General features: G+C 37.0%; 1 protein-coding gene across 1 annotated transcript in view; it reads right to left on the reverse strand.

Annotated features, from left to right (window-relative positions):
• Positions 1–4,334: 4,334 nt before the first annotated feature.
• Positions 4,335–16,031, reverse strand: part of ADCY7 (adenylate cyclase 7) — a 28,039-nt gene continuing 16,342 nt past the window's right edge. Inside the window, exons 13-26 of the mRNA XM_009997451.1 lie at positions 15,591–15,663; positions 14,760–14,857; positions 13,994–14,078; positions 12,772–12,909; positions 12,355–12,417; positions 12,001–12,051; positions 10,454–10,611; positions 9,128–9,209; positions 8,407–8,562; positions 7,601–7,747; positions 7,078–7,185; positions 6,184–6,298; positions 5,433–5,557; positions 4,335–4,481 (exon numbers count right to left, since the gene is read on the reverse strand). Of these exons, the coding sequence (XP_009995753.1) occupies positions 4,335–4,481; positions 5,433–5,557; positions 6,184–6,298; positions 7,078–7,185; positions 7,601–7,747; positions 8,407–8,562; positions 9,128–9,209; positions 10,454–10,611; positions 12,001–12,051; positions 12,355–12,417; positions 12,772–12,909; positions 13,994–14,078; positions 14,760–14,857; positions 15,591–15,663 (1,546 nt within the window). The remainder of the gene's footprint in view (positions 4,482–5,432; positions 5,558–6,183; positions 6,299–7,077; positions 7,186–7,600; positions 7,748–8,406; positions 8,563–9,127; positions 9,210–10,453; positions 10,612–12,000; positions 12,052–12,354; positions 12,418–12,771; positions 12,910–13,993; positions 14,079–14,759; positions 14,858–15,590; positions 15,664–16,031) is intronic.

Consider the following 16,031-nt stretch of genomic DNA (forward strand, 5'->3'; position numbering starts at 1 on the left):
GATGACATTTGAAATTGAATGGTTTGTATTAGAGTTACTTCTGCTACAAATCCACTATTTTTCTTCTTGCATTCCTTATTATTCGAAAGCACCCCTGCAGCACTTAAGTTTTCCTAGATTGTTAAGTGTCTGGAAAAGTCAAAGCTTAAGTGAAAATGTGACTATATGTGGTGTAGGGACTCAACCAAAAGTTTCTAAAAGCTTGTGTAGACCATCTGAATCTGGCTGGGACAACAATCATGAGTATCTGAACATGCAAGTTTCCCTTTTTAAAATTACTGTGCAACTCTTATGATTACGAGGAAGAGAAATAAACTTTGTTTAAAAAAACTGATGTAGCCCAATGAATTAACAATAGATCAACTTTGTGATGCTTGGAATGTGGACGAACTCCTCATAGAGGATTAACACCATCTACCCATGATATCTTGAGGGCAAACCTAGAAACATACTGTGACAACAAGGTGAGACTAACAAAGCCACTTGCTGCCAATAAATAAAAAAACCCACCTTAATATAGTGCAATCAACTCTTGGAGATTCTGACGTAGATAATTCTTACTACTTGAAGATATTAATAAACACTATCTGGATATGACTCTAAGGCTTGCTTCTTCAGAAAGGAAAACATCTTTAGAAAACTAACAGCATTAAGAGTCAATTACCTATTCACCAATACTGCAGACAAAGCAGACTGACAATACAGCTTTCAGGCATAGAGGAGAATTCAAGCACCTTTGCAGTATTATATGTGGAGTCAGTGACTCTTGTCCAGGGAGGTTTTTCCCTGTGCTGGTCAGGTCCTTTCACTCAATCAGGCAGTGCTATACACAGGCTCTTCCACAGGCATCCTCAAGTATTTTTCAGTGTTGCTTTTTTACACTGTGGTTCCAGCAATGCTGTGCAGTGTTCCAGTTCCATCTGATCAGCAATTGCTCACCTGCACAGTGGCATGAAGCTGAGCTAAGAGGTAACTTGGTAACAAAGCATAACTGCATAACTCTGAATCCCACCCTCTACCCCAGTCTAGTGGCCACTGTTTCCTCCTCTTAAAAGGCTGCAGAAGTGTTTAATTGTTTTTAACTTTCACAATTAAAAGTCATTCCAAAAAGGTTGAACTGTCAACCTGGATTTTTCTCCAGTGGTTTTCAGTTGTCCCAGAATAGTTCATAATAAAGTTGCCACTAGATTTTTTTAACAGTTCTAGGTAATTGCAGCTGAAATGTTATTCCAGGGAATTAGTTTTTTCCATTAATATTTAAGTCATTTTCATACTACAAGGGAGGACAAGATGCATAACTGTGCCAGCCAAACCATTACTGGCTGGCATCTCTGGCATCTCATTTCCCATCACTTACCTTTCATATAGAGCAGCAAGCAGGTCACAGATGACAGAAAACCAAGTATTGAAATTTTCTTCAGCTGTTGAATGCAGGTCTGTCACTGTGGACTTTCCACTTACACATGCTTTTTATAAATACCAAATTTATGAGTAAAAACAATCTCATCAACTCTATAGAGGTAGAAGAAATAGGCCTCCTTTTCATGAGAATCTTCATCAAAATAACTGCAAAACCAAGCAAGTTTCAGGAAGCTTTTTATTTAATGGTAAAAACAAAACTTTGTTCTTTAAAACAGAATGCTAATTCAAGATGTTACTAGATCTTCAAATTAGATACGGTGCTATTTTTTTAGTGGTAAAAACAACAGATTTTTCTAACAAGGTTATTTTTACAGTCTCACAAGATATGGCAATTCCTTCTCAAAAGGACTGCTGAAAACAATTATTGAAATACAGTTTCTTCTTAAATTGAACTTTTTCTGTGGTTGAATATAGCTCTGATACACAATGCCAGTTCAGATGAGAAATTAGAAAGTCACCCTCAGATACAAACCCTTTCTCATTACCTTTTCTAACTTCCCCAAGGATGCTTGCACACTGCGCACTCAGTGTTTGTGTACTTAAGTGCATAATGTCCTTTTAAAACTCCAAATAAAATCTACTTCCAGTTCAAAAGCCACAGCTCTTAATACCACTTCTGTAAGTGAGGTCAAGTTGAAGTTATGCCCAAGCAAGTTACTAGCCTGACAGGCAGCATAATGTAAACAAAAGCATTTCAAAATGCTGTTACAGGCAGCGAATTTTCTTTCATAATTAATTTATATCTACATGCTACTAGTTCTGTGAACAGCAAACACTTAAGAGCCAGCTCTATCTATAGGTATAATGCACTTCTCAAAATACATTAATGAGGCAAATAGTTCCTTTGCCTAACATGACAGCAAAGGCTGCTGAAAGGAGCATCTGACACATGCATGGTCCTTATAGAACAATAAATAAATATCTCAAAACAAATGCTTGCTGAGCATCTGTTACTACAAACACACAACATACAAAAGTAGCAAAAGCTGTTTGGAATTTTATCCAACTACAACACTGACTTCATACTGATGAGACACCAAGTATGAAAACTTTCATCTTCAGCAGAGTCCATACGTGAACCAGACAACCTCAAACTAAGGTTTTATAACGTGCTATTTTCTATTAGAGACTTACCACAAACACTGCTTTGACCTACCAAATCAACAAAGGCTATTAGCACAATTTTTAATCCACAGTTGGACAATATTCAGATCTGTTCCTGTCTTGAAACATAGTCACTTCATCTTCTAAAGAAATTACACAGTAATTAGAAAGTGGCAGTGATGCATAGGACTGCTTGTTAAACACTTTTCCAGTATGGTTTAGTACTAAACCCAGAAATATTAATAAATGCTTCCTTGTTTGTAGAAGAGCAAGGCCTAACAAGACAGATGCTGAACTCAATCACTGTGCTGTTTAGTCACACTACATGTGGTGTATCAGGGAGAGGAAGGAATTCATCCTTAGTTAATACATATAATTGGACATATGATGTTAGCCTTACAAAATACTATAATTTCCACCGACAGAAAACAGATTAAGTCATTTCAGTAAATAGAAAAATGCTAATTTAGAAATCAGCAAAAGCTATTAACAGCTTAAAAAAATTACAAATTAATCCACAGCAAGTCAATTTCTATGATTTTACTGAGGCTCTACACATACTTTCACTGTTGAGGCTCTGGTGAAACATTTCCATTATCAATGTTTTTCCACACATCCTTTTGTAACCTTCAAAACAAATTTGTTTTGTAAACTGCATTGCCTTTAAAAGGTATATAGACCAGCCAGTGGTTAGTCACATTGAAGAAACAGGAATAGAACAACAGAACAACCAAAACCCAACAAAACCCATCTCAGCTGCCATTCAGTTTATACAGCATCTGTTACTAATAGTATCTTATTAGTTCTGTTCTTCAGTTTCCAAACAATACAAAACTGATTATTTTTCCCTCCATTAAGGGCCATCAAGAATGCAGTCAGCATGCAGGCTTCCTGCTGGGTGTCAGTGATACAAGCTGTTCTGAGAACCTGTCTAACCAAGCATGCAGGGTAAACTGCAGGTGCTCAGTGCTCCTCAAAATCGGGTCTGGTTTTTGAAATTTAAAGCCAGAATTTTAAAGACATTCTCTTGTGTGACTGTATAAAATGTCCATGCAGATACTAAATACAGAGGCACAGAAGTACAAAGGGGAAACATGTAATACAATGTAAACACTCTGAATGAGATGAAAAGTTATTTCTGAACAGCTGTTGGTCATGAAAACATTTGCATAATACAAGGCACTACTATGGAGGAGGCGAAGATACTTAAAAAGTGATCAGACACTGTGCAAGTAATTTTTTGTTTTGTCCAAAGGAACTCAGCACAATTATCATATGATACATTTGAGTGTACTTGGCATTCTTCCTTCCATTATTCAGCTCTTCTGCAGTGAAGCCTGTTTAGCATTAAGAGCAGGATATGCAGTGCACAGAGCACCAGCTCCCATGTCATGACAAGTGCAATACTGTAAGCAGGTGTGTGGCAAAGGAGGAGGCAGTGGAATGTTTTAACACTGTGACAAGTTCTACAGTGCATCCACATTTGTTGTTTCTGGAGCTGTTAAGACTCCCACAGTGCAGGTAAGAAAAGGAGCTAACGGAAGATGCTTTAGGGCAATTCCAGGTAAATCCTCCATTTTTTTCCGGAAAAGGTAGTTTTTTTCAGACTGGAGGTTTTGTGTCTTCTGGGAACTTTTCAGAACTTCTTTAAAAAAAAAAAAGTAATTCTCTTATCTTGAGATGTAGAAGAAATAGGAGTTGTATATGTATGTTTTTAGAATAAAGTCCTTCACATAAGGAGGGAAAATTGAACATCTTCACAGAAGGGAGGCAGTTCTAAGTCTATTTTGATTAACTTCACCATAGCCTCAGTTCAGTCCCATACCTTGGAATTTGGCAGTCTCGGTGCAAACAAAGTAAGTCCTCAGCTCTCCTTTGCCTTTGACATTAATGAGCCCCCTACATTCACACGAATATCCCAACTCCTGTAGTATTTTACTCGTTTCTTCTGTGACCTTTGTGTGAAAAGAATGAGAAACACTTGTGAAATTATTCTGAGTATTCACATTGTAAAAAATTTCATAACCTATTAGAAATAATTCCTCAGACATTCCAAGGCTGATGTGTTTACCTGGATTTTTCCAAGTTCCCCCGTGCTCTCCATTCGGCTGGCAACATTGACAGTGTTGCCCCAAATATCATACTGAGGTTTCCGGGCACCAATCACACCAGCAATCACAGGGCCATGATTTATCCCTTAGTATAAACAAACGCACATGTCATTACTGACGTAGAAAAGGCTGTGATATCTACCTTCCTTAATAGCCATAAGTCATGAGCTCCAGGGGAACAAAACCAGCACTGAACTCTGCAAAACATCTCCTGCAATCAGTATTACCACTGCTTTATAAACATCAGTACTGAGGCTCAGGAGATGAGAAGTGAGTCGTTCATTATAAAATGGGAAGTCTGAGAAAGAGCTATGGGAAAGTTCATGCCAAAGCAAGATTCTTCCTTTTCTCCTTTTAACATAAAAAAAATAAATATTTGCCTAATGACAACAGTGTCTTTGGTAAACAGTTAATAACAGGGTACCTCCCTTTTCATCCACACCTATAATTTTCTCCAAACTCATCAAGCTGCAGTCCTAGTATTGCTCCCTCCAGCGCTTAGAAAAGTCCACTCAAGGAGGAGCCTGGCCTATCTAAAAAGCTGGCACAGGCAACACTCCCTTCAGCTATTCAACATTTTATAATAATCCAAATACTGTGCTCAGCATTAGGAAGGGCTCCACAGCCCTCAGCAATTTGCCTAAATCATCCTACCTCATTTTTAATATTTATGGAGGTGCATTGTGTGAAAAGAATGAGAAACACTTGTGAAATTATTCTGAGTATTCACATTGTAAAAAATTTCATAACCTATTAGAAATAATTCCTCAGACATTCCAAGGCTGATGTGTTTACCTGGATTTTTCCAAGTTCCCCCGTGCTCTCCATTCGGCTGGCAACATTGACAGTGTTGCCCCAAATATCATACTGAGGTTTCCGGGCACCAATCACACCAGCAATCACAGGGCCATGATTTATCCCTTAGTATAAACAAACGCACATGTCATTACTGACGTAGAAAAGGCTGTGATATCTACCTTCCTTAATAGCCATAAGTCATGAGCTCCAGGGGAACAAAACCAGCACTGAACTCTGCAAAACATCTCCTGCAATCAGTATTACCACTGCTTTATAAACATCAGTACTGAGGCTCAGGAGATGAGAAGTGAGTCGTTCATTATAAAATGGGAAGTCTGAGAAAGAGCTATGGGAAAGTTCATGCCAAAGCAAGATTCTTCCTTTTCTCCTTTTAACATAAAAAAAATAAATATTTGCCTAATGACAACAGTGTCTTTGGTAAACAGTTAATAACAGGGTACCTCCCTTTTCATCCACACCTATAATTTTCTCCAAACTCATCAAGCTGCAGTCCTAGTATTGCTCCCTCCAGCGCTTAGAAAAGTCCACTCAAGGAGGAGCCTGGCCTATCTAAAAAGCTGGCACAGGCAACACTCCCTTCAGCTATTCAACATTTTATAATAATCCAAATACTGTGCTCAGCATTAGGAAGGGCTCCACAGCCCTCAGCAATTTGCCTAAATCATCCTACCTCATTTTTAATATTTATGGAGGTGCACAGTTCACATTCTTCCCAATCTGAACTTACCAATGCGGAGGCGGAAATTGTTAAAGGAATGTCGGTTGATGCCATCCAGTTTATTCATCAAGGCAATCCCATATTCCACCATAATCCCAATATGAGCATGCTGTCGTTCCTTATCCTATGCAATTCATACCACATTAGTGATCAAATTACAACATAGAAGGCTGTGTCAGGCTACTATTCCAAACAAGTACTGTTAGTGATTAAAGTATGTATTTATAAGGATAAGACCACTAATCCTTGTAACCGTGCAGAATTGCATAGTTCAATAAACATTCCAAATGGATTTAGAAAAACACATTAAATTCAATTGGAATGGCTTGGAGGTGACAAGAAGGATGGAGTTTTTAAAGTAATTTATGTCTGTCTTTTAGGATTTCAGATTTAATTTTACATGCTTTGTGTATATTACATACACGTGTCCTAATGCCATACAGGACCTGCTATAGTGAAGGTCAGCCTGAGTACAGGAATCTGTTTTAATTCTTCTGGGTTCTGATTCAGGTCCAATGTGGCACCTGAGGATTCTCTTTTTGTAACAGTTCTCCAGTATCACAAAATGCTTACTGTCCAGTTCTGAGATGGCCTTTTGTTTAGCATCCACTCTTTGCCTTCCATATTATTAGAGCTATTCTGTTACACATCTAGAAATGTTAAGTTACTGGAAACAAAGATTAAATCATGCTGAGGTTACAGACTTAAAACCTGCCTAAGGAAAAAAAAAAAAAAGGAACTAGGAAATAAATAGTGAATTCAACACAAGACAAGTAATTTCTATAATCTTTTTTCACATGTTAGTAAGTCACTCTTGGTGATTTACTTTCTTTCCTCTCTCATTACATTCTGTTCCTTTGAAATGCACCTACAGACACTAGAATGCTGAAGGCAGAGACCTACCTGGTGGGTCTCTTGGCCTGGTGTGACACTGAGACCAGCTGCTGCCATGTAAGTGCTTCCAATGGTCTTTATTTTTTCAACACCACTAAATTTAGGTTTTAACAACAGCTGTTTGAAGGGAAGGAAAATAGAAACTTGAGAATTGAATACCATATTTCAGTGTCTACAATAAGCATTAAACATCTCTGGGAATACTACCAATTATAAGAGGGTTAGATAAAAAAGTTCTGAGGATTAGTTTCACAGTTTTGCTCTACCTGCTCATATGAGAAACAGAGTGCTGTAATACTGAAATAAAGTACTGAATTTCAGAACTTTCAAACCATACTAGTAATGCATTAGATTATGTAATTGAAAAGCCCCATGAGATGGGAATATATCTTTCAAGACTGCGAAGCTGAACTCAGATTATTAGTTCAGGATAACAGCCTTTTTCTCCCCTCCAATGCTCACAGATCAAGTGAAACATTTTATTTTGCAGTAAATACATGATTCAATCAATTTTAGCCAGAAGCTAAATTACCTCATCAAAATCAGCAATGATTTCATTTAACAGCCGCAGGCATTCCAGGCCTTCTTTATTGACATCACACTCAGTGTAAAACACCTTAAAATCTGGTACCGATGCAAACATGACACAGACACAGTCATAAGATTGATGATACCAGTCCTGCAGGAAAACAAGGTATTCACACATTGCCAGCAGTCACCTTCGACCTCAGGTATTCAAAACTTTGATTGTTGTTTGCAACCAGTAATTGAATTACAGTTTTCCTATGAAGTCAATTACAGTACTTTACAGTGGGCATCTCTATCAGAAACATAAATGCAGTTGATTTGCCTAAGGAAATGCTGAGAGATCTATGCATCTTAAAGATTCTCATCTATTCTGGACAGTGTCAGTCTTATGACACCACAGCTGTGAAATCAGCAATATTTATTCTGATGACATGCTGGCAGAGTAGGATGAACTTCCCACTGGGGTTGTTACCAAGGAGATACAATCTGTTCCTCCACTTCTTTAAAAAGCAGGCCTATCTTCTCTGGTAAAATATGGTCTTGGGAAAGCAGTAAATCCTTTTTAAATATTTGCCAAACTCAAACTGTGTCCTGAAGCCTAACTACCAATTCTGAAACAGACTTCAGTGACTGACACTAAGGGTTCTCATTTTTTTGAGGCCATCTGGATAGCAGGTTGCTGGGTTTACAAGGATCTTGGGAAACAAACAAGAGGCAAAGAGTGTAGTCTCTGTGTGCTTGCTAACATGACATTCTGTATGTCACAGCAATCCAATTTACTGTCCTACACATACCAAAGATTAAACATACCTCATTTCGTTTTTCACCAATGAAATAGGCAGCAACATGGGCTGGAAGCACATTTTCCAGCAAAAGCCTGTTAACATTCTCCATTGTTTCAAACTGTTCATGTTCTTTTTTAAATTTATTCTTCCACAGACAATCCAGTCGACAGTAATAGTCAATCTGCAAAGGGACCAAATCTGAGAAATTAAACCTATATAGTATCTCACTGGAATATATTGGTCAATTTATTTTAAAAAGTGCAGTAGCAATAAAGTTTCTTCAAGGCCTTTTGAGCCTATACAGTTAGGAAAAATGAGCTTTAAGAATGAAGGTCTGAAAAACACATATTGGTCAGTATGTATGAATGCCATTTGGGTGCCATCAGGTGTATTTACCAAAATGACATTTTAATAAGATGGGTATTATTTATCTTGAATTACTGCCTTGATTTAGCATTAATATCGACATATAAATACAGAGAGATCCAAACTGGAAGAATTTGAAAGTTCTAACTTCTGTAATGCAAACACTTAAAAATGATAAAAAAGTTTTCACCCTTTCACATGAAAATGTTTTGTATTATTTGTAACTAAGTACAGGTAAGTACATTATCTACAAACTAAGTAGAAGAATATAAAAAGATAAAATATATACTATTAGAATTTCAGTGATCAATAGTTTTAATTTTATTTAAATCAACTTGCTGCAAGTAAAAGAAATAATGTATTGCTTTTTAAATGCATACCTGTTTTGCAAGTAAAATTAGGGTTATGTAAAACAGAACCAGATATAAGTTAGTCATTATCCTTGGCTCTCTGATGAAAAACCTGAAAACAAGAAAGCAAATCAAAGTCATTTGTATCCTTTCAGAAAATCCACATGATTAAGGGTTGGGAGGGGAAGAAGAGCCTCAAGGAAGGGGGTGTCTTTATTCAGATATATACCACCAATGCCATTGCTCCTTTGTGCCAGTGGCTGCCTGGTAATAGGGCCTATCCTAACAATGAAAAAGGATTATCATCAGTTCAGTACAGAAATTATGTTTAAGTGGATGAAAAAATAGGTGCTGAAATCTTGTCAAGAGGCTATTGTAGTGAAATATTCAAGTAAACTTGGCTTAATGAAGCCAATCTTAATGAAGCCATCTTAACTTCCATTGCAGAGTTGCAGATTTCCTCCCCACAGTGCCCCCCAAAAACACAGCCAACAAAATCTTGTTGTAGAAAAAGAAACTGTCTGATTTGTGGAAGGAAAGGTGGTGACAAATAAAAACCTGAACTGCCTAAACAAAGACAGCCACTGAATCACACGTGATATAGCTTCATATGAATCTGGATGCCATCTGTATTTCATGTCACAGATCAGCCTCTCTTACATTTATTAATTTTCACAAATGCATCGAACTGTATTCACATTATATGAATAATCTGGCATTAAGAAGCTAAATTAAGAGCTCATTTAGGCTTTTTTAAGCAGGGCTGACAGCTCATAGTTAGTCTTTCCAGAATAAATTTAACCTAATCTTCAGCTATGAGACTATATTGGTAATCTAAGAAACAGACTTACAAACTAATAGTAAAACTTCCATATATTATTTATCCTAAGTATTTTAACAGTTTCCTCAAATAGATCAGGTAAATTGCTGTTACTTTTCAAAATATGCACAGTTAGTGAAGTAGGTAATAAAAGAGTCACTATCCTACTGACTAGCAAGGTCTTGCAAGCACAGCTTGAGCATCAGATTTCTAGCAAGTCTTTTCTTCATTGTTTAACACAAGATTAACCTCATTATAAGATTAAGATTCTAGCCCTTAGTCTTTAAAGTAAGTTAAGCTTCCAGAGATCTTAGAAGCCCTATTACAGAATTCTTCAGAAAATATAGGCTTTCTTTTTAATTTTTTTATTTATTAAAAGATCTAATTAAATTTCTGTGTCATTATCTTTAGAGAAAGGTTTGTAATGTCTCTACTTACATGACTTTGGTATTTCAATATTCCAATAGTGTACAAAAATCTAACATCTCCTTTAAAGAAAAAATATTGTCAATTACAAAAAAAACTTGTCACTGCACCTGGTACTGTTGCTGTAGGAGTTTCTGTGGTGAAGGGTATTAAAAATGATGAGGTATACAGTCACAGCAATGGACAGGAGGAGAACTTTGAGTTCAAAGCTCATTTGAAGAAATACTGAGCATGCAATGAACCCCAATATGCAGCAGTAAGTATAATACTGTAAAAGAAGAATTTAAAGAGAAGTTGCATTATTCAGGCTATAAAGGCATAAGAGACTTTCAAATCATGGCAAATGCTCTAAGTTCATGATAATTATAATTTCAAAAGAAGAAATTATGATCACTTGCTAAATACACTTAGATTTATTTTTAATTGCACTAAAGGCTGAACTTCATACCTTTTCCATTTGCTTTCTTGTTAAAGAGAAACAAAAAGATTTAAACAAAAAGCCTCAGACCAACATAAGTGACAAAAAATGAAGCGTGTGGAGAAGTTATCTTCTGAAGTCTATTAACTTAAGCAATTATTTATTTAAAGTTCAAGACTAACCTAAAGTAGGTTCACAGTCCAGTAAACAGGTTCTGAACCAGGAGCCCCAGCATTCTGGTCCTTTTTTTGACAGTGCTCTCCCTTCATAACCTTAAGCAAGTACCACCTCCCTATCTCCCCTGCCTGCAACGTGTGAAGTCCATGACATGTCTCCAACCTTAGACAGAGGTCTTTCATAAGAACTTAGATGCTAAAAAGCATTGTCAAGCTAGGACCATTATCCAATGGAATTACTGAAATCTCCTAGAGGAATCACAATTCACGCATGGTGTCCAAGGTCAGCATGCAGCTCGGAGCATTACAACTGTTGGAGGGTACAAAGTGCACTGCACAGACAGATTTGCTCCCTGCAGCCATAGGCACTAAGATGCTGAGCTAGCATACTTTAGCCTACAAACAACTCAGCTTCTGCTCCTCAAGAGTTTATTTCTCTTTCTGTACTAAGCACAGTTTTTCGCCCATAATAGCACACACTTACCACAGACTGGGAGATGCTCAGCTAAGCAGTTTATGTTTCTGCTGAAGTGAATGAAACCAGAACAACTAACAGGGTAACCCAGGATCAGGGTCCATATTGTCACGTATTATACCAACTCTGTTATTCTGAAGGTATTGAGTCTATGGCATCACCTACTGTAATGAACACTCACTGCCACAACTCTGAAGCAAAACCTCTAGAAAAGAAACCACTACATACAGAACACTGACAGGTCTGTGTGGCCACTTAATCCCTTTCACTGTATCAGAATACGTTGCTGGGACACTTGCAAGCACAGCTTTTGTCTCTCAGAATTGAACACAACCAGCATCCTGTTCTGCTGCTTTTTCGTCAGAGTTTTAGATCTACTTCTAAATCTAAACTTTCACAAAAATTGCTGAACCATTCTGTATTCAGCACAGCAACAGCTGCTGAAACATCTTGATTTCAGGAAGAACTTCTGTGCTGTTGGATACTTAAACAACACTGTTTTATACAGCAACAGAACCTGCTAGTTATCAGTAATATAGACAATATTAAAAGATCTGGGTTTTAAAGTAACATGCATTCATTACTTACAGTTTCCTCGATGCAGGACTGAATTGTGTTTCCAAAAGACTGATTTATAGACTGCAAGAATAGAAAATCACCAGATGAGTACAATCCCAAACACCTGGATTATCTCAAAATAGAAAGCTACTTTGGAACTAGAGATAAAAAAATGAAACCCTCAGAAATAACACTTCAGTGTCATTAGTAAGTGCTGAATCTATCTTTACAGAAGTGGAGAGAGCACCTTTCAAAGGTGCTGAGTAACCAAAACAAGCCAAGACTTCAGCTTTATCTATGAGTATTCCAGACCTCTGAATATCCCCCACACATCCAAAACTAATTTCATGTTAGCCTTAGAAAAAAAGACAGTACTATACTCACATAAGTGGGAGCACACAGGTAATTTGATCCAGTAAAGTTTGCAGGTTTGCTCTTTTCAGTAGTCTTGATTTATTAGAAAACAAAAACAAACCACCGAAGTTGTTAGCAGGTATTAAAAAATAGAAGACAATCTTAGCGGTGATGGTCATAATCAATAGTGATTATAAATGCCATCTTGAAAGCAAGAAAAGATGATATGCAGGACTCAAGTCTACCACACCAACTTTTAGTTCTAGAATTGTAACTTCTAATGCTTTTACATAGCATGTGCATCATCCTAGTGTAAAATACCTCATGTTGTGAATCAGACATTAGGAAAAGCAGCAAAAAGCAAGGTATTTGATAAAAACAAATAAGTTACTTAAGCTGTGAATGTCACAAGAAGTTCCCAGAAAAATAGGTAATGTGATTACTTACCAAATTAAAGATGGCTATGGTCAGCAAGGCACCTATAGTGAGGGCTGCCAAGGGAAGCCTGAGGAAAGGCTTTGTTTCCACCTTCTCTGAGACAGCACAGAGATGGCGCAGGAGAGGCCCTCGCTCTGAGCAGCACTTCTGTGAACAAAATCAGTTTGCTTCAGTAACATTGATAACACTTTGATACATGGGAAGAAATATCTCTAAATGCAAAATACTTCTTTCTCTGCAGGAGAGTGGCAAGAGTCTTAACTGGAATCTTAACTTAGACCTCTGAATCTAGTCATTCAGCTTAAATGCCTATTCCTTTCCACAACTGAAAATGGAACTAGTGCTTCCTTATTTCAAAGAGGCTGAGTGCTAAAATTTTCTTAATTTCCATTTTAAAAATACGAAATTACCATCTGACTAAAAGTTGCAGAGAAATATTACTGAAAACACAGTGACAACCTATGTTGTATTTTTTAGTTACAGAGCTATAATGTTATATTTGGAACTACGTTTTCAGATTACTAAATTGAAACCAATCACAGGCAGTCCTCTTCTTTGCAATGCTCATATCTCTCTTTGTTGCCAGAGAAAAACGTCTAGTGAAGTATACAGTGTTAAAGATTCCAAGCACTATTCAAGGATGCTGTACCAAAACACTCCCAGCTTAAAACTCAAGTCTGATGCAACTGCAGTCTTGGAATTACCTTTTATTTTTCTCTATATGTTTTTACATATGTAGAAACCATATGTGCATACATATAAACAGACTTCTTTCTCTCTACATAGACATTCACACATATATAAAAATCCATCCACTCATATATATATATATACATAGACACATATAAGCACCATATATGCTAACTGTCCTTTGAAATTAAAAATGAAATTCATCCCAGGTACTGGTACAGGGTGCAACTTTTTTTTTTTTTCTTTTCCCTTTTACACATCTGGAACCTGGCTCTCTAAGACACCACTTCTTCCTGTGGCAGTTTTCCTGGGGGACCACAATCACCACTCTGACACCCAAGTAATTCTGAATTACAGTGAGAATTTTCAGACATGAAAGTCTGTTTCGGGCAATGCAATCTTCTGGTAATCTGAAGTTCAAGGCTCCTACAACTCCTATTAAAATTAACAGTTCAATTCACCATCCTAAACGATAGACCAAGTTGTCAAATCACATCTCTGCACTTTCAAAAACAGGAAACATTTTTAAAAACAAACTCACCACACATTTCTCAGCAAAGCACACAAACAGAATAAGTGCAATGATGATGGCAACAATGCCAAAGGAAATTCCTAGTTTTGCAGTTCTAAACAGAAAAGAAAGCATGAAACAAAACAGAGTTAAATGAAAAAAAAATTCAAACCGCAATTCAGACTAATGTTTGCTAACAGTGTTTCTCTAAACTCAAATAGAATTTTTCTTCTAGTGGCACTGGATGACCATAACATTGCACAGGTTACTGTTGCTCTGTTGCACAAATATTAATTAAAAATATTCTACTCCTCAGTGAAGTCTGAACCACTATGCCATGAAAAACAAATATGCCATGCACTTCAGAATTACCAAACATCTGCTTTTGGAAAGTAAGAGAGGGAGCTTGAAGTCCCCTTTTTGTATCCCTACAGATGAAAGGATCAATGAGCATGTTTTAACCAGCTAATCCTGTTTTTCTATTGCTCACTCCATGTGCTTACAGCCAACTATTCTTATAAAATAGTATTTCTCTCTTAACTGATCATCTGTGTGCACTAAGCAAACACAACATTAAAGAAATATTTAGCTTTTATTTTCATACTCATATCTAGTCTCTTATGCCAACAATATGAACGCACTCCTTTATTAGGGGGTAAATTAGTCCTAAGGAGTGCGTGTTTTTTAAACATAAACCCTCAGGAACGCCAAAAGACAAAAAAAGTTTCATGCACATGAGTTTCACTTTAGTGATTCATTCATTTGAGTTATAAATTATTACAATACTGACACTTACTTTGGCATTATAAACATCTGTATGAGAAATATACAGAGGAAGACAAAACTGGCACACACGAAGTAACTCTTCAGCTTTAGAATAGGAATGGTGCGGTACTGAAACACAGAGGGTGATAAGTCTTAAGGATAATTCCAGGGGGGTTTTAAATTTTAATACAATTTTGGGATGGCATGTATATTTTACTGTACTATTAAAAAACCACATAGAACTAGAAAGACAACAAAAGAAAACCACAAGATAAAATTCACTTGAACATCTGTCAAGAAAAACAGCCGAGTCTAAATGATAGTTTCCAACCTAGAAAGAAATTGACCCAGTATGTAAAGAAGCACTTGACAGATGCAGGTAGTCAAAATCCTCATAAAAAAGGATATACACAGATGTAAATCTGGAGAGTATAGATATACACACCCCAGTGGCTGCACACAGTACACCACAGCACAGTAAATTGAAGAACAGTTGTTCAAACAGAAAAAGTACACTGTCCCTTACAAATAACAGTATTATACTTTCAATTAACTTGAATGAACCACAGAAAGCAAAGTATTTTCATTATGGATGCAGATAGTAAAGTTGTCAAACTCCTTAAGAGAAGAATTTAACCACAGATTAGAGATAATCTCCTTTCATCTACAGAATTAGCATTATCAAGGAAGACTGACCAACACAAACCAATCAGGAGATCTTTCCATTAGTTACCAAAATCCTCTTTGGATGTGCAGGCATATCCAGAATTTAGTTTCACAATGAAAACAGTTTCAAATATATTTTTATGCAGCTCTGATGGGCAAATCAAAGATGAGAAAGGATTGTTTCGCTCTTACCAACCTCTTTTTCAAGACCAGGTTCAGCAAAAATCAGAGAAAATCCATAGAAGTCATCCGATTTGCCACACCACGGACTGCTTTCAAAGAGACACATTACAAAATGTAAGGAACAGGCCAAGGAGAGTATGCAAAATCATCCTTGTAGTTGAGACACCACAGCACACAGGGTAGCAGTGCACATATTTGACAGTTCTGCAAGGTCTTTTTGTCTCATAGCACACAAGCAGTTACGTTTTTATGTAGCTGACAGGCAGATCCAGAACACTCTCATGGACAGCAGTGTCTGTCAGTTACATGCAATATGTAACCCCAGACCTTCCACAATGTTTACAAATAGGCAAGTTTAATAGCAGATGTTAGCAATGGCTCACACCCTCCAAGAACTTCCTCTAAATAATAAACATCTGGCCCCTATTAGGAAAAGCTGGTGTACAGTGATACC

Source organism: Chaetura pelagica, unplaced genomic scaffold (genome assembly GCF_000747805.2).
Source record: "Chaetura pelagica isolate M959 unplaced genomic scaffold, ChaPel_1.0 scaffold425, whole genome shotgun sequence".
NCBI classification, from domain to species: domain Eukaryota; kingdom Metazoa; phylum Chordata; class Aves; order Apodiformes; family Apodidae; genus Chaetura; species Chaetura pelagica.